General features: G+C 39.3%; 2 protein-coding genes across 7 annotated transcripts in view; both read left to right on the top strand.

The window, feature by feature from the left end:
- The window catches only part of LPA3 (Low PSII Accumulation 3), a 333567-nt gene extending 320581 nt beyond the window's left edge, over nt 1-12986 (top strand). Inside the window, exons 13-14 of one of the 6 annotated variants that reach the window (XR_016261588.1) lie at nt 12109-12209; nt 12645-12986. The gene's annotated coding sequence lies outside the window, so the exon portion shown is untranslated. Of the gene's footprint in view, nt 1-12092; nt 12210-12644 lie in introns of all 6 variants that reach the window. The other 5 variants (XR_016261590.1, XR_016261589.1, XR_016261591.1 and 2 more) reach the window with 5 other exon arrangements.
- Nucleotides 1360-1755, top strand: LOC149157498 (uncharacterized). Its single transcript, XM_089433706.1, has one exon. The coding sequence runs from the start codon at nt 1360-1362 to the stop codon at nt 1753-1755; it is 396 nt and encodes a 131-aa protein (XP_089289832.1).
- Nucleotides 12987-18979: the final 5993 nt, after the last annotated feature.

The raw sequence follows: 18979 nt of genomic DNA on the forward strand, positions 1-18979 counted from the left end.
GGGACAATGCCACCTTCATAACTACAGGGTCACACACTTTACCTTACTTCATACCAGTTGGAAGAACTTTCCAAGAAAATCTTTACCCTATGATGTCTATCAACCAATGTAATGTTCTTTTTCCTGGTGTTCCTTATGACATGGTTAGGATGGACTTTCAGAGTTGGGGGCAGACAGGTCACAGGTGCAGGTTGGTGTCATCAGTGGGCCCAGGGGCTTTTGAAGGGTTTGGTGGAGTTTCTATGAGGTCGGATGGCATTTGCTTGGTATATTTCCTCATCCGCACAATTTGCCTTTCGTTCCAGCACATTCTTACAACTTAAAAAAAAACAGAGTTATTATTGGTACTGACTCAATTAATTACGCTTAAGGTGGAATTCTGGGAGGAATACTTGACATAACACCTTAGTGTAATAGCTCATTGGAAACGGAATGAGAATATCTACATGATGGGATGGTTAGATGTGAGTTTCAGTGCCCTGAGGAGACATGGTGGCCAATTTATCTTTTTCCTGTTTCCCGCATTAAAAATATATTTTAATTAATAAAAAAGGTAAAAGTCCTCCATGATTAAAATAATAATAAAATAGGAGGGTCTAGAGGGGTCCATCAGAGTTATAAAAGAGGACGAGGAGGCCATTGGAGGAAATCTTGAATTTGGTATTACTTCTTGTATGAGAGGTTGAGAACTCGATTCTCTACTTCATTGGTAGCCCCAGGACGGAAACCCTCGGGTGTGCTAGTGGTTGTTGGACGAACGTCGAAAACTCAATACTCTTGAGGAGATTTCACCAGCATTGACTTGTTGTTTGACTAGGTTTGAGTAGAATTTGACTTGGATTATTGGCAATGATTTCTATACAAAATTTATGATTTGTAACCTTGTTGAAAAGACAATCTCTCAAGAAAAGATTGTTGGGTTTTCTCACAAAAATCTGTGTCTATTGTGCATGGTTGTGTTTCTATGATCTTTAGTGTTTTTGCGGCATTTACTGTTGAGATTTTTCGAGTATAATTATTCAATGATAACACTGGCATAAAAATATTGTCTGAAAAATCATTAGGAAGAAAATTTTATTCTACTGCACTTGCCATAGAATTTCAACATGGTATTAGAGCTTTGTTGAATGATTATCCATTGAAGTCAGCCTAAGAGACTAGTATTCATCAACTTGTACAATTTTTTATCTCTTGTCAATATGGTGCCTAGTCTTAGAGTAGAGGATAGGTTAGATGGTGCTACAAATTTTAGATCTTGGAAGACTAGGATACTACTTGTACTGGAAGAAAATGATATTCAAAATTATGTGAAGAAAAGTTACAAGTATCTCAGATCCAAAGAGAGTTGAGGAGAAAGCCATGGATACGAAGAATGAAGCAAAGGCTACGAGAATCTTGATAGTTTCCATAAAAGATCATTTGATTCCTCATGTTGCTGAGTTGAAGGCTTCCAAAGTGATGTATGATGCCTTGGTGGATTTGTTCGAGAGCAAGAACACTAGCGGAAAATTAGCCTTGAGGCATCAACTTCGTAGTATCATGATGTATAGATCAGATTCAATTGCCACTTATCTCATAAGAGTCTCCCAGTTGAGAGATCAACTTGGAGCCATTGGAGGTACCAGTGATGGTGCAAAGCTTGTTATAGTGACTCTTAATGGGTTTCCTTCTTCATGGGATCCATTTGTACAAGGTATTTGTGCACAGGCTGAGCTGCTCAAGTTTGATCAACTTTGGACTGATTGTGTCCAATAGGAGGCCAAATTGTTGTCTAAGAATAGCTTGTAGAAACCCCAGGGTCAAGAAACTCAAGCCCTTGCAGCTCATGCAAGGAAAGGAAAAGGAAGAAGAAACTTTGGTAAGTTTAATAGAGGTAGAATACTAACACTAGTTCCAGATCAGTAAGAGAAGGATCTTTCAAAGATCAGGTGCTTCAAATGTCATAATTGGGTTAGTATGCCTCCCAATATCCTCAGAAGAAAAGGAAGGGGAAGCAGTGTGCATCAACAACTGATGTTCATGATGATGATGGACATCTACCATAGATGAAGTCAAAGGAATCTAAACTTGGCGGGATTGTAGAAGATCTTTAGAAGGAATATTTTTGTCTTTGCTCTTGCAGACACTATTACAGATATTAGTGATATTTGGTTGGTGTACAATGGTGCTTCTAAGAACATGACAGGTTCACGAGACTCTCTCATGGATTTGATAGAGAAGGATTCAACATTGTAGGTGGAACTCAGAGATAATGCCAAGTATGCTGTGAAAGGAATTGAGACATCATCTTTTTAGCTAGAGTCTGGAGATTCTCTACACATGAGAGATGGATTGTTTGTACCAAGATTGAAGAAGAACCCTCTCTCTATTTCAACATTGGAGGATAGAGGTTATAGAGTTTTGTTTGTTGATGGTCAAGTTCCTATATGGCCTAAGTACTCAAGCATAGCCTCAACAGGAGTGATTGGTTTTTGAGAGGGAGTACTGTACAGATTGTTAGAATGTCCAACCTAGCCATTGATACATGACACTATCAGAGTAGAGCCAGTAGAGCTAGTGGACCTGCCTAGAGATGTTGTAGTCACCAAGAAGAGGCCGACATGGCTTCATGACACTTTGTAGGATGCACAAAGGCATGTAGGTCCCAAGGGTACTTTCACGGAGAGCAGATGACCACAAAGGTTCTCAAGTTATATGGCATTGATGAGCCACTATTGATTCCAAGCCTTCTAGCTATGAGGAGGCAATAGCCAGTAGGTTTGGAAGGATGCCATGATGGAAGAGTATCAGTCCATCATCAAGAATGATGTGTGGGAGATAGTTCTGAGACCAGAGGGGATGTTAGTAGTGACTTCCAAGTGGATCTATAAGATCAAGCATGCAGCAGATGACATCATCGAAAAATACAAAGCGAGGTTCATGGTGAGAGGGTTCTCTCGGGGGGAGAGAGAGGACTATGACGAGACTTTTTCTCCAGTCACTAAGTACACTTCTTTCAGGAGTATTGTTTCTCTTTCTTTTGTTATGGGTTGGAGATCACATCAGATGGATGTAAACATTGTGTTCCTCAATGGGGTGATTGTGGAGGAAGTGTACATAGAGCAACCTCAAGCCTTTGCTATGCATGGGAAGGAGTCCCACGTTTGTAGATTGATGAAGGCTTTGTACAGACTCAAGCAAGCACCTAAGGCATGGTATTCCAGGATTAGTGGATACTTGATGAGTTTGGGCTTCACCAAGAGTGATGCAAATCCTGACCTTTACTTCATAGTTGTTGATGGTGATCATTTGATCTTGGCGTTGTATGTTGATGATTTGTTCCTTACTAGGGTAGAGAGGCTCATTGTCGAGTGTAAGAGAGAGTTAGATTTGGAGTTCAAAATGAACTATCTTGGCTTGATGAATTATTTCTTGGGATTGGAGGTGTGGAAGAGATCAAGTGAGATCTTCCTTGGACATTGGAAGTACATAGTATAGATATTGAGGAGATTTGGTATGGACTGCAAGTCCATGGCTACACCTATGGTGACCAATTTGAAGATGCTGAGTGATTCCACTTCTGTCATGTCCCCATTTTTATTCTTCTCCATAGTACAACCAGGGTGGATTTCCAGGCCAGGTCTGTGGAGCAGGTTATGTCATCAAGGGTCCCAATGGAGTTTTGAGTAGTTTCTATGAGGTCCAATGACATTCGCTTGGTATATTCCATCATCTACACAATTTTCCTTTCGTTCCGGTGCATTCCGACAACTTTCAGAAAACTGAGTTATTAGTGGGCTTGACTCAATTAATTACGCTTAAGGTGGCATTCCGGGAGGAATACATGGCATAACACCTTAGCGTAATAGCTTGTTGGAACCAGAATGAGAAGATCTACATGATGGGATGGTTAGATGAGAGTTTCAGTGACCTGGGGAGACATGATGGCCAATTTACCATTTTCCCACATTAAAAAGAATATTTTAATTGAAATAAAAGAGGGAAAAGTGCTCCATGATTAAAATAATAATAAAATAGAAGGTTCTAGAGGAGTCCATCAAATCTATAAAAGAGGAGGAGGAGACCATTGGAGTACATCTTGGTTTTGATATTGTTTCTTGTATGTGAGGTTGAGAACCCCATTCTCTACTCCAGCAATAGCCCTAGGACGGAAACCCTCAGGTGATTCAATGAGAGTGGGCAAGCACCCATGTCTTCCCTCATTGAATCCATTCAGGGTTCACAAGTTGCAGTTATTTGGTTATTCGTTTGTTTTGAGAGGCCCATTGCACCATTATTGTAGATCTATTTGTGGCCTGTTTATCTCAGCTATCTCAGCTATTATGTTGTTCCAACATGTAAAACCCCAGTTTATATATTATAATAAAGCCGAGTTTGTTTTTTCTTATTGTGTTATGGAATTGCATGCATTTCATCTGTTATATTTTACATGGCAATCTTTTGTTTATGAGTAGAAATTTCTTGTGAAGTGTTTGTTCCAAATTTTCCTCAATTGGAACATTACAACTTCAAATTCAGATTTGGTGGATCCCATTATGTACAGACAGTTGGATCCTTGATGTACTTAGTTAACATTAGGTAAATATTTGCTTTACAGTGAACACCTCGAGTTAGTTTATGGTTGAGCTGAGCCATTCACATTTCATTGTAGCGAAGCATGTGTTGAGGTACTTGTGCGATACAATTGAATATGTTATGAGACATGTCTTAGGTGGTGAAGTGAGGCTACAGGGATACGTTGATTTTGATTCGGTTGGGAGTGCAATGGACAAAAAGAGCACCTCGGGGTGCTGCTTCAATTTGGGATTGTTACCCACCACCTGTGGGTAGTATATATAGGAGAATTTTTTCTCCTAGATGGTCCTCATCCAGTAGACAACAACCCCTTTGCAGCCACCAGATAGCTCAATGTGCCATTATCTCTGCCACCTAAGCCAACCATGTGGTCCCTCGCCCATTTGTTATGATTGTATGTTTGAAGGTGGGCCTTCTAACCCCAAAGGTATGGCTTTTCATTGGTATAGTTGAGTATTTTTCCTTACTTGTCATGGGCACTTTTGGGCATGGATTGATGGGGGGATTCGACGGAAAGGGTGGGCTAGGTTTGTGCTTTTGTCTCCACTGCTCGATTTCGTGGTTAGCCTTGTATCCTAGTCTCGTGGGATCTCCTTTGCTGGCCATTAGCTTTAGGGTTGGCACTACACGGGAAATTCCAATGTTGGTTGCGTGGTCCCGCTTCCCGACACCACATACATCACCCCCTTCCACTCATTCTAAACCTATTCATCTCTTTTCCCATCTAGGTCCACATAGGGTTAGCCTTGCCCTCCCCTTGTCCACACCTTGGGTCGGGCCTGGAACAATGTCTGGAGGTTGATGCAACTAAAAAGAAAAGAAAAAGTATAATTTGGCCACTCTCAATAGAAAATGTATCACAAAATGCAAAAGATGGTTGCGACATACAAATTTAGCATGTGGCCAAAAGCCAAACATGAGCTCTACCCCTTATCCATGGCCATCACCCTGGTTTCTATGGGCCCTAGATGAGTCCCCTCCATCATTAAGGAAGCCATTATTGTCCCAGCCCCTGGTGGACAATGAACTACCCCACCTTAAGGTGGTATCCACTGCTATATACTACACATCATGCTCTCATCCCCTAGAGCCTCGAGCAGTTATGAAGAAAAATCAGTCAAAGGCAAAAGGCATATGAAGAAGGGTGGAAAAATAAAGGTTGGGGTAACTATGTACCATGATTTGCTCCCACCTACACTCATATACCTAGGTGTGGGTTTCCCTCATTATAGCTACCCTTGTACCATAACATGTGGTCTTGATGATTCCTCTAATCCCCACTCTGTTCCATTACCATATCATTTTCCACCTGCCACTTGAGGGATGTACCATGGACATGTCACCCCCCTTAAAGGATGAAACCACCTAATAGGATCCTTGATTAACCCCCTTATTTAGCTTGGAGACACTTGTACATGCCAAAGGCCACTATGGAAGGGCATGCCACCATGAAGTGCCCCATTGGTTCCATGAATTGTAAGTTATTTTACTTGATTATTTTAATTATTGGTCATATTGGAGGGCAAGGGGATGCATTTGATCTTATGCAGGATTGTAGGCAGATTTCCATTTGGGGTTTGGTCTCCCTATACAGGGCCGTAGCCCTCCAAAGGGCCACATTGGCACTTGTAGGGTGAGAGTTGAGAGCCATGGGCCTACACCATAACAGAGAGTACTTCATGGATCCCTAGTACCACTCATTGATTGCTCGTATTCCACCTTTGGGATGAGGATGATGCACTTGGTTCACCATGTCCAACTGACTCCACAGATGCACCACACACTTGGCAAATGATTCAGGGTCCAAATGAACGTTTATGTCATTATCCGATCCCTTACAGATGGTTTATAGGAACTTTCGATCCACTTGGAGACCCATGAGGATGTCCTTGTGCCCCCACACCCACTTGGGAGCACCACAGGTTCTTGCTTGTAAAACAAAAGGCCAACCCCTTGTCCACTATGTTTGGAGTCCATTCACTTATCATGGCACACTTTGGACTTCATTTGGCCTTCTCAATGGCCCAACGACTCATTATGTTGATCATTCTTCCCTCTTGACAGGCTTATCTTTATGTTATTGAGTTCTTTGTTGGGCTTGTCACCAAAGGTATTGTTATTATGCCCATTATTTTATTTTAGGGGCATTATTAGTCTAAATTAGGCCATTCAATTCCTGTAGAGGATTGTATAGATAGAATAGAGACATTCTCTCTCAATCATCATCACTTGGATTGGATTAGTATCTCTTATGAGATTTTCGCACTTTTCGTTGGGATGAATTTTTGGAGCTCTTCTTGATGCGCTATGATGTTTGGATTTCACTATTGTCTTTGGAGCTTCTCTAATGCGAAGTTGATAAATGGATATACTCTCTCTCTCATGTAGGTCGAAATTTTGATGTTATTCTTCTTATCTTACTGGTTATCTGCATGTATGTTGTTATCTTTATTCTTGTATGGGTTAAACGTAATGCGAAATTCTTCTGGGACTTTGAATAAGTGATTAAATGCATGCGTTGACCTTTAAGGGATCGGGCAAATGTTCCTAGAGGAACCTCTTAGGTTAAAGACCTTGGAACTTTGTCTCCTTTGCAAATTTGAAATATAAATCTCTATTGATCTAGTTGCTGCCCTTGGAGAGGCTAGCAAAGATCAATTAAGGCTCCTTAGCTCATGAAATTTCATGATCTATGTGTATCTTGACTCCATTAAGCCCAAGCAATAAGGCACCGATCTTTATATCCCTTTGGTGGTCAAAATAACATTTCTTTTCTTCATTTTTTCCAATTCTAGGCCTAACCCCAAAATGTCTCCTAGGGCATCACACGAAATCATTTGTAGCCATCCAAAACCCTTGAAAATTGGTCCACTATTGCGTTGTAGTTTGCTCAAGAGGTCCTCCAAATTTCAAGCAATTCCGACGGTGGAATCCCAAGATATAGCAAGCCCTAGCCACAAGACCATTTCTTGCCCTAGGTTGATTTTGGGTTAGTGACCTCATTAGGATCATTGCATCCAAATCTCAAAAGAAAATTTGTCCTTTGATCCTCTTCTCTTCCCTAATTAGGTCAAGCCCCTCCTTGGTTGATCAATTCCACTTCCTTGACCTAATTCTGGGTCCACTTGGTCCCGTGTGGTCCCACAACTTTACAACTCCAATTCCACAAAGATCACATAAAGACCAACTCTCCATAAGGATTTCTAGGCCTAGGAATCATCTTTACAAGATACATTCCCAAATCCTAGCTTCGAGAATCCTGTTAGTCGTTCCTAGAGAGCCCATCACCTTGCTTCCCAAGAAAGAAAGCCATACAATTGAGTCTCTCTTGGGAATTGGCCTTGGGAATCACCCTTCATCCTCTCATTGACACATTCATTATTGTGATTGCTCTTGTACCAGGTCTCCTTCTATCGGTGAAAGTTCGTAAAGAGAAGAGAGCCATAGCTAAGGTGACTGTGGGATATTGCACCATTGTTTCCCTTGACCTAGTAGTTGCTCTATAGAATCTCCTCGTAGGACCCCTGCTAGTTTGAGTGGTAACAGGGATCAACTATGATATCCCGGTTTACCAAGAAATAGAATTTTGTTGCACTCAGTACAACAGAAGCGAAGTATATCACAATAGTGCTGCAAGTTAGGAAGTAGTGTGGTTTCAGAAGTTGTTGTAGGGCTATTTGATTAGGCGCTAGAGATGACCTTGATATATTGTGATAATCAAAGTTGTGTCAAGCTTTCAAAGAATCCAGTATTTCATGACAGATCGAAGTACATCGAGATCAAATATCACTTCATTAGAGACATCGTGTAGAAGGGAGCAATGAAACTCCTGTACATATACATAGATGAGCAGATTGCAAACATTCTCACCAAGCCTCTATTTAGGGGGAAGTTTGTATACTTCTGAGGAAAGCTAGGCACGATGCAAACTGTCTCTCTCGTTGAGAGGGAGTGTTGATATTTTTTCAGTAGCGGGCAGACATCCTCCCACAAGGTCATGCTGATTTAACTAGTGGGGGAATGGTACATTCACCCATGGGGCCATGTTGATTTGGTTAGGGGTTAATAGCCTAGGGGCAGACTTTCTCCCATGGGGTCATGCTTATTTTACTAGGGAAGATTGATACATTTACTCATGGGGCCATGCTGATTTGGCTAGGGGTAAATGGCCCACGATGCTCACATGATGCTCTGAGATGGAATGATCTATTTTTTATAGTGCAGGTTTGAATTGTTTATTGATTGGTGTTTTTCACCCAATGGAGGGGTAAACAATTTGAGTCTAATGTTGAGTTGTGATGTAGGCTCCATTAGTGAAGGGGTTTCTTGTATCATCATTGCAAGCTCATTGAATCTTTTCTGGTGGAGGAGAAATTCGTCCAAGGAGAAATCTATTGCTAGAGATCATCTTCATCATTTCTGTCTCTCTTGTTCTAGTCGCATGTGTGAGAAGGAAGGACTGTTTGACCAGCTGTATAGCTGAGTTTGACCAGGCCACGTTGACTGTTTGACCAAGCTGTTTGATCGAGCGTTGACTAATCTGTTTGACTGAATTTGTAGAGGCCGCACACATGGGTTTGACCACAGGCCGCATCTGCTGATTTGACCACAGGAGTTGACCGCAGGGTCAAATTTGACCACAGATTGCGTTTTGACCAGCATTGACTTTTGACTGTTTTGACCAGCGTTGACTTGGTGTTGTTTGACCAGGATTGACTGATATTTGACTTGGATTATTGGCACAGGTTTCTAGACAAAACCTCTGATTTGTAACCTTGCTGAAAAGACAACTTCTCCTCAAGAAAAGATTGTTGGATTTTCTCCCAAGGTTAGGTTTCGCAGGGTAAAATTTTTGTGCCTATTGAGCATGGTTGTCTTTCTATGATCTTTACTGTTTTTGCTGCATTTATTAGGGCTATTTGATTAGGTGCTAGAGATGACCTTGATATATTGTGATAATCAAAGTTGTGTCAAGCTTTCAAAGAATCCAGTATTTCATGACAGATCGAAGTACATCGAGATCAAATATCACTTCATTAGAGACATCGTGTAGAAGGGAGCAATGAAACTCCTGTACATATACATAGATGAGCAGATTGCAAACATTCTCACAGATTGCACTCAGTACACAGAAGCGAAGTATATCACAATAGTGCCGCAAGTTAGGAAGTAGTGTGGTTTCAGAAGCTGTTGTAGGGCTATTTGATTAGGCGCTAGAGATGACCTTGATATATTGTGATAATCAAAGTTGTGTCAAGCTTTCAAAGAATCCAGTATTTCATGACAGATCGAAGTACATCGAGATCAAATATCACTTCATTAGAGACATCGTGTAGAGGGGAGAAATGAAACTCCTGTACATATACATAGATGAGCAGATTGCAAACATTCTCACCGAGCCTCTATTTAGGGGGAAGTTTGTATACTTCTGAGGAAAGCTAGGCACGATGCAAACTGTCTCTCTCGTTGAGAGGGAGTGTTGATATTTTTTCAGTAGCGGGCAGACATCCTCCCACAAGGTCATGCTGATTTAACTAGTGGGGGAATGGTACATTCACCCATGGGGCCATGTTGATTTGGTTAGGGGTTAATAGCCTAGGGGCAGACTTTCTCCCATGGGGTCATGCTGATTTTACTAGGGAAGATTGATACATTTACTCATGGGGCCATGCTGATTTGGCTAGGGGTAAATGGCCCACGATGCTCACATGATGCTCTGAGATGGAATGATCTATTTTTTATAGCGCAGGTTTGAATTGTTTATTGATTGGTGTTTTTCACCCAACGGAGGGGTAACCAATTTGAGTCTAATGTTGAGTTGTGATGTAGGCTCCATTAGTGAAGGGGTTTCTTGTGAAGAAAAACCACTTTGATGGGTCTCTACTCCACATTAGGGCTCTGTATAAATCGACATCATGTGAGAGGCAAATCATCATCATTGCAAGCTCATTGAATCTTTTCTGGTGGAGGAGAAATTCATCCAAGGAGAAATCTATTGCTAGAGATCATCTTCATCATTTCTGTCTCTCTTGTTCTAGTCGCATGTGTGAGAAGGAAGGACTGTTTGACCAGCTGTACAGCTGAGTTTGACCAGGCCACGTTGACTGTTTGACCAAGCTGTTTGATCGAGCGTTGACTAATCTGTTTGACTGAATTTGTAGAGGCCGCACACATGGGTTTGACCACAGGCCGCATGTGCTGATTTGACCACAGGAGTTGACTGCAGGGTCGAATTTGACCACAGATTGCGTTTTGACCAGCATTGACTTTTGACTGTTTTGACCAGTGTTGACTTGGTGTTGTTTGACCAGGATTGACTGATATTTGACTTGGATTATTGGCACAGGTTTCTAGACAAAACCTCTGATTTGTAACCTTGCTGAAAAGACAACTTCTCCTCAAGAAAAGATTGTTGGATTTTCTCCCAAGGTTAGGTTTCGCAGGGTAAAATTTTTGTGCCTATTGAGCATGGTTGTCTTTCTATGATCTTTACTGTTTCTGCTGCATTTATTGTTAATATTGTTTGAGTATAATTATTCAATAATAGCAGTGGCATAAAAATACTGTCTGAAAAATTATTAGGAAGTAATTATCAGGAAGAAAATTGTATTCTACTGCACTTGCCATTAAATTTCAACGCGGATTAGCAAGCCTTTTAGGAGCAAGCATTTTCAGGAGTCCATCCACCAGGTTTTGTCTCGAGAATTTATGTAAAAATTCCTCTAGAAATTCATTAAAGAAGAAGCTAGGATTTTGCATTATTCTCTCTCATTTCTGGGTTTTTCAATTTAATTGAAGTGCTGGTAAATTTTATTGTACAACTGAACAATTTATCTATGAACTTGGAAAAGTTATTTACGTGGTATTTTTTTGAAAATAATTTCCAAATAATTTAGCCATATAAATTGAAAGGCATATTACAATGGTTTGTTAGATCACAACCCTTTTCATTTGTTGGTTTTGGCTTTGTTGGGCACAACTCATTTGGTTGATGGTCAGTCCTATCCAAAAGCGTGGTCCTTGCACTGTCGTGAGCATTCCTCTCAAAAGGAGCAGCCTCCTATTTGCTCTGAGCCCATCTCTATTAAAGGGCATGGGCTGCTCCCTCCATTGGTTTCTTCTTATTCTCTTATTGAGGCTTGACTTGTATATTGTCTGTGTCTTGTACGTTGTGATTGACCTGTAATACAATAGGTGTTTAGTCATAGGGCATGGTTATATGCAGGTTAAAAGTGCCCAAGCTCTGACCTGTCCTGGTTGTTGCAGAGCCAACCCACCCACAACCCTTATGTGGCCTTGAGCCAGTCTCATGCACATCATAGCCACCTCATTAATATGTCTGTCAGCTGTAACTACCACGGCATTAAGAATGCCAGCAACTAAAGAAAAGTTAGGAAATTAGAAAGAATTCTAATTTGATATGCATAAAAGGCAGTCCAACTCTATATAATAATCATTTATCTTTTGTTCCAAATATGTTATTTTTGTTTTGCTAACTGTTACCTCTGCTTCTGGCGGTGGCTCTAAATACAGCTACTGTTGGCTTAGTGAAGAAAGACTTGACGTTCAGTCATTGTTAAACACTAGGAACAGATCGTTTCCATGATTGGACTACATCATACAGTGTTCAAGTTGTAAGTTAAAATATTTTCCCTCTTGATGCTAGTGGACAGAGAGCTAAGTTCATACTTTTTTGATTCGTAGTGGTAAATTTTCTAGTAAGTGAGGAAAACTTGCATCTGCTATTTGTCTGTATCTGATGAGGGGGGTTTGGATTTCATTAAATCTCTAAATATTCTCTAATTTCAAATTGAAACCAAATCAGAAAATTTGAAAATGATTGTTGCTTATAAACCACAGAAAATATAGCAAAAGAGATTATGCTTGCTGACATGTGTTTGAAAGTATATATTATAGGACGGAAAAGCACTGAACTCCATACATAAACATTGTCATTCACATACCTTGTAGAACTGGATAAGGTCTTTAAAGAAATAGAGATAATGGTATTTTACAAGTGAACCATATCTGGGTCTCAGCTTTTTCACTATTGTTTATGTTGATTGCAGGCAGATTCTTCTCATGTCAGCTAGGGTCTTCACATAGATGTACCATACGGAAACTTCTGTATAAGCTTTGTGTATGTTGTTTTAATTATCTCCTTTCCTTTCTTTACATCCTAGATATGCACTACAACTTAATATGTACACATTTGGTAGACAGGGTGTAGCTCTGCGTTCCTTTTGCAATCCAGCCTACTTGTAAACATTTGTGTTTCCTCCTGTGTTTTTACTGCATTGTGTTGAAGTCTACAGTGTTAGTCTGTTGTCTTTCCATAGGTTAGATGATTCATAACATGATTTGTGATGTTTATAATTTTTCAATAAGAATCAAATGCTTATTTTGCAGAACTGCAACAAGTATTTTGTTTTTGGTTTTGCTTGTAATCATCGTACATGACATAGCATTGTAAATGGCAACAAGTCTGTACCTAAAAATCTTCTATTTTAGGTGTTATAGCCTTTTAAAAAAGTTGTAGGTGATGTTTCTGTGTTTATTTACTACATCCTGTGAGCCCTTCGAAGCCTAGATTTAGACCTTGTGCTCTGGTATCAACTGTGATGTTCCTTCTGTAGAGCAGCCTAGTATTATGCTGTAATGAAAACTAAACTCTCATCAAGTAATAATTATGAATACACAGGTTACAGGGTTGTACAGGGAACCTCCTTGTTTTCACTACTGAAAATCGATTCTTAATTTAAAAACTATAATGTGTTTAACTGCAATAGTCTAAATTCTCATATACACCTTGTCAATTACATGAGCGAACCTGATATACACATTATACTTGTAATCTATTTTAATGGGTAGCATTCAAATTTCTTTCACATATATATATAAAAAATGTCAAAATATGATGGATAACCAGAGAAGAAAAATACCAAAATCTGAAGTTTGGTTCAGCAAGGAAATTCTTGATTGCTAATTTTGTCTCCTCAGACAGCCTTTGAATCTTAGCCTTTACCCAGCCTTTACCCTACGACAAGGCTCACCACTGTGCCATACAATAGATCCTAACTCTCTTGTCCCCCAAGTCCACAGCTTGAACACAAACACAAATGATATGACCTTCTCTCTGTGAACTTGTCACTCTAACTGCGAGCTCAAATTGTGTCTTATTCTTTCTTTCCTCAAACTTTCGGCCCCCTTATTATCCAAGTTATTTTCTATTAATGGGTTTCCCCCCTTTGTATATTCTAGTAATTGTTATCCCTTGACATGAATGCAAGGTATAGTTTGATACCTAATTATTAGGGATTGAGGTAAATTATAAATATTTTTATGAATGTAAATGTAAGAGGAATCTGGAGAGTCATAGGTTGATAGGAAGAGTCATTTTGAGGTTTTGGAAAATGAAATCATCATGTATGTATGGCTCTCGTTACTGAAAAGATATCCAAGTATGTAGTTATTCCTCAGCCCGACAGTGGTATCAAAGCTAGGATAATTTTAAGCTCCATGATTCCTGTTGACCACTATGTGTCAACTACCCATAGCGGTACACCCCCTTTTTCCGCAAAAGGGATAGCGCTTGATCGATATGTCCGTGCCATTCGATTATCATCATCAGCCTGATCATGTTATTTTGTAAACCCAGTCTGCATGTGTAAATTGTAAATAATCTTAGCAGATCCGTGTCATGTAATTACCTAGGTAAACCTAATCTTCTAGTGATGATCTATGTTCCCGAAGGTTTTCTGTCTCATCAATCCATGATCGACAGAGTTTTCCTTCAGCCTAACCCCAAAGCCGGAATGGATTTTCTCATTAGAATCTTAGGGGAGTCCTAGTGTGTTAGATCGAGTTTATGTAAAAGTGATTTGGAATAATCTTAACTATTTGATTAGGTTATTACAAATTGATTGATCTGTTAGATTATATTTGTGTAGCAGAACTAGGTAGTCTATGAGGGTCTATGTCAAATGGGCTTTCCACCTTGAGATGTAAAAAAGTAAAAATCATGATGTAAAATGTCTTGGGGGTTAGAAAAATAATTAAACCCCTCATAAGTCTTAGGTCCTAGGTAATTTTTTCCAAAGGCTAAGTTCGAGGGTCCAATAAAAATAATAAAAAAATTATAAAAAATAAAAAATAAAATAAAATAAAAATAAATAAATAAAATAATAAAATAATAATAAGTCAAAGTTTTGAGGAAATAAATGCAAAATTTTATTTTTTAATATATTAAAATGCATTTAAAATTTCGACAGATGAGATTAAAAGAGATTTTGATCCTCATCGACGGTCGAGATCACTTTGACATGGATCACTCGAACTAGCTGTTGGGAAATTTTCCTTTAAATAGGGTGTCAGGGGTCATTTGAGATCATTTAGTCTGTGAGTCTTGTGTTAAAGAAAGCTCTCTTGTAGTCATTTTTCATCTGCAATAAAGAAAGACTTTGGGGTTGAAATCTTGCTGGTGTTACTCTTCCGGAAATGCTGTAAGATGTTTTATTTCTGTGCATGATTTTAATTTAAGCCATTGATGATAATTTTATGAAGAGTGATTTTAAACAAAGGTATCTTGTTTAGTCGCTAGGGTTTGAATGGTAGTTAAATTTTTGAAAATGATGGCAGGTATCTCCATTAGATCTGGATTTTAGTATCGTTTTCTCTCTCTTTGTTAATGGTTGAATTAAGCTGTGCAGGAAATCCTTGATTTTGAGTTTACCGGGCGTTCGGGGAAGTTTTCGGCTGAACCAACCAACTCCCGGATTGCATTTTCTGAAGAGCCCAACTGGTTTTGATCCCGTGCTTATCACTAAAATTTCTGTTGCTGATGCATGAAGAGTTTTCTGAAGCACCTCATTTTAAATTCAAAATCTTAAAAAATATTTTTGTGGCATACTGACAAATATGGCTATTTAGAGACTTTAAACTGTGAATATTGTAATTATTTAGCTGGTTTTAGGGTTTTAGTTTTGTTTCTTGCATATTTTATTTTTGGGTGTTTATTTTTGTCATTACAGGTTGCATATTTGAAGGTGTAGTCTTGTTCCGAAAGCCAGATCTAGGCTCTGGAGAGTAAGCTCTGACCTTGGAACCAGTTTTTTGCAGATGTATAGTTTTGCTGCTCGGGGTTTCATTTTTGTTGCAGGAAAAATTTTCGAAATTTTTTTAAGCAATCTAGGTAAAGCTCCTGGATTGCTGCCAAACCTCCATGCAGACATCTCCAAACATTGCTCAGCTCCTGTGGCTCACCCAGCACTTCCACACTGCAAATCACATTTTTCCCTCCACGTAGCCTTCATCTGCGTATTGTCTTCTTAGCATGCTGCCATCTCTGCTTGCGTCCTGCTTCATTTTTCACTCCTACCATTGCCCATCGCTCACCAGTGTGCTGCCCATCCACTGGAGATCCACGCTGCCTGTACGATGCATCTCACACAGTCATTTTCTTAGCAGACCCACGCTGCCTGTATGATGCCTCTCACGCAGTCATTTTCTTAGCAGAACCATGCTGCCTGTACGATGCCTCTCACGCAGTCATTTTCTTAGCAAACCCACGCTGCCATTTCACACTCCTCACGCTGCCATTTCACACTCCTCACGCTGCTACGTTTTCTCTGCAGCCTTCAACACTAACATGTGGCTCCCTTCTGCGATCCCAACTCCAAATCCACGGCGATTTCATCACCTTTCCCTGTGTTTTCAAACCTGCAATTCATTCAATTTCCTCATCCGCCCTCTACGTGTTCTGCTCCAGCTCTCACTCCTCACGCTGCTACGTTTTCTCTGCAGCCTTCAACGCTAACCCGTGGCTCCCTTCTGCGATCCCAACTCCAAATCCGCAGCGATTTCATCACCTTTCCCTGTGTTTTCAAACCTGCAATTCATTCAATTTTCTCATTCGCCCTCTACATGTTTTGCTGTAGCTCTCTCCTCGCGTTCCTCTCTATACCTCTTTCCGTCTACCCGTCTCCTTCTCCCTACGTCGTTGTCATTCCCTTTACCTTCATCTCCCATTCTTGCTCTTCTGCTCTTAGCGCATTCGCAATGCTATCCCACATAATTCTGTCTCCTCTGTCCTCACGCCATTCATCTTTCATCTTTTGCCAATCGATCTTCCAGCTCCACGTTGCCATACTACTCAACAACTCCCCCATCCGTAATCCTAACCCGCGGCGTCCTCTCTACGCTTCCGTTGAGCAAGCTTTCCCTCCTTCTGCAGACCTGCATACACAACAACAAATACACGCTTCGACCCTCTCTTTTATGCATTAGTTTAGTTTTGTATTATTTAGGTTAGGGTTAGCGTAGATAATATCTTTTAGTATAGTTTATTTTTATTTTATTTTTTCTTTTTTCTGTGGTTATGATAAATGTGTAGAGTTAGGATATATATAATTTTTAACTTAGGAATAAAATTTTGATTTGGCTTATTTTTACAAAATCATAAAAAATTAAAAATATATCCCAAGAAATCTAAACATTTAATAATAATAATAATAATAATAATAAATATAAAATATAAAAAATCATAAAAAGCATAAAAAGGTTCCTTTTAAGTTTTTTTTAGTCTTGTTTTAGTTTTAGAATTTAGTCTTTTTTTTTCTTGGTGATATTGGTTTATATTTTAATCATTTAAAAAATAAAATAAAAACTTTTGAAAAAAGACTAATTAAAAATCGAAAATTCCTTTTGATGTCTTTTTTTTGTCTATCTGTTGTGGGATTAATACTTGTCATTTTTATATAGTTAAATGCGTTTAACTTTTATCTGAAGATTAGCTATCTGAAAGTGATGAATCATTTTATGAACTAGTTAGCATTTGAATTTCATGGTTGAGTAATGAATTTTGATCCTTTGAAATTTAATTGCTAGAGCTCTGTGCATCTTTTGAATATTTTGCATCTGGTGAAATTAATCATTGCTTGGATTATATAATGCTCGTTATATGTTGGATATTTTGTAAATATTTTCAAGCAATCATTAGATTACTTCATAAGCAGCAACAACTAATTAATTACTTGGTTTTCACTAACTCCATAAGGCACTGGTCTTAAGCATTTAAAGATCTAATCAAATCCTAAAATCAATCAAGTGCTTATTTCCCTCTGTCGTGTCTCCCAAGCCAGCTGATTCCCAGTTGGTCTTCTTTTATCCCATAGGGTCTATCCCCCTTAGCCTAGGGAGAGGGCTTAAACGGAGAGATCGGGAATCAGGGTGACAACCCCCGGTCTGAGCATTGTCGCGTGCCCTAGACACTCTGTGTGACAACATTTTTTGGCGCCACTGCCGGGGATAGAGTTTTTTCTATCCTTGGTTTATTCGACATTCATCATTTATCTTTCATCTTTCTCATCTCTCATTCGAGCTGGCAAAGTCAACATTTTTTTGGCACATCTCATCTTTTCTGCCATTCATTAGCCTGTCAAACGACCAACATTTCATGGCGTCATTTGATCTTTTCGTCACCCTATCTTTCGTCATCTCGTTAATCGTTTCATCTGTACCTTTAGCACCTGAACATCTCGGTTCGTTTCTTGTTTGGGTGGCGACTTCATTTCTTTTCATTTATTCTCAGACAAGAAGTCCTCCCTAATATCCGGTTGTTGTTTCCCTTTTGATCTTAGAGTTAGATTCAAGTTCAAGTGGCGACTCCACTTCTTTCATCTCTTGATTTTCTTGAGCAGAGATCTCTCTCTATCATACATTTGGTCCCTCACTATTCATCATGGATTTTTCGTTTACCCTGTGTCATTTTATTGATGTTCTCCATGATATTCTAGAAGTGGCCATTTCTAAATTGCCTTTGTTCTTGGGTGGTGATTCAATCACTGTTAGAAAGCATCTAGGCAGTTTTTCTCGTATAATGTTCATATATTGTAGACCTCCTTAGTATAATCATGAAGATGTCAAAATGCGTCTATTTGCCTTTTCTTTAGAGGGTGATGCTTTGAATTGGTTTAATAATTATCCTGAAGACTCTTTCACTTCTTTACAAGACATTGTCAATGCTTTTAAAGATAGATATGGTTATCAAGACAGCTCGCCTTGTGCCCCTAAAATTATGCAATAGAATGAAAGTAATCTTATGAAAGGTCCAACTGTCAATGAAAGATTTCAAGATAATTCTTCATATCAGAATGTGCCGTCCACCTATACCGTTGCAGATCAAATCCATGATAATGGAAAAATAGGGACAAATTGTAAAATCAGTGTCGACAATGAAAGGGAAAATCATAAGCAAATTATAGAAGAACTAATGCGGCTGGTAAAAAATATGGAGGTCAATCAAGAAAAATTTGTAACTGATTACGCCAATGATATGAGAACTTTATGCACTCACCTGGAAAAACATGATAAGGAGATGGAAATCATGAAAATTAAACACTCTGAT

Source organism: Pinus tabuliformis, chromosome 5_2 (assembly GCF_031772625.1).
Source record: "Pinus tabuliformis cultivar Carrire ecotype Pingquan chromosome 5_2, CPIR1, whole genome shotgun sequence".
NCBI lineage: Eukaryota > Viridiplantae > Streptophyta > Pinopsida > Pinales > Pinaceae > Pinus > Pinus tabuliformis.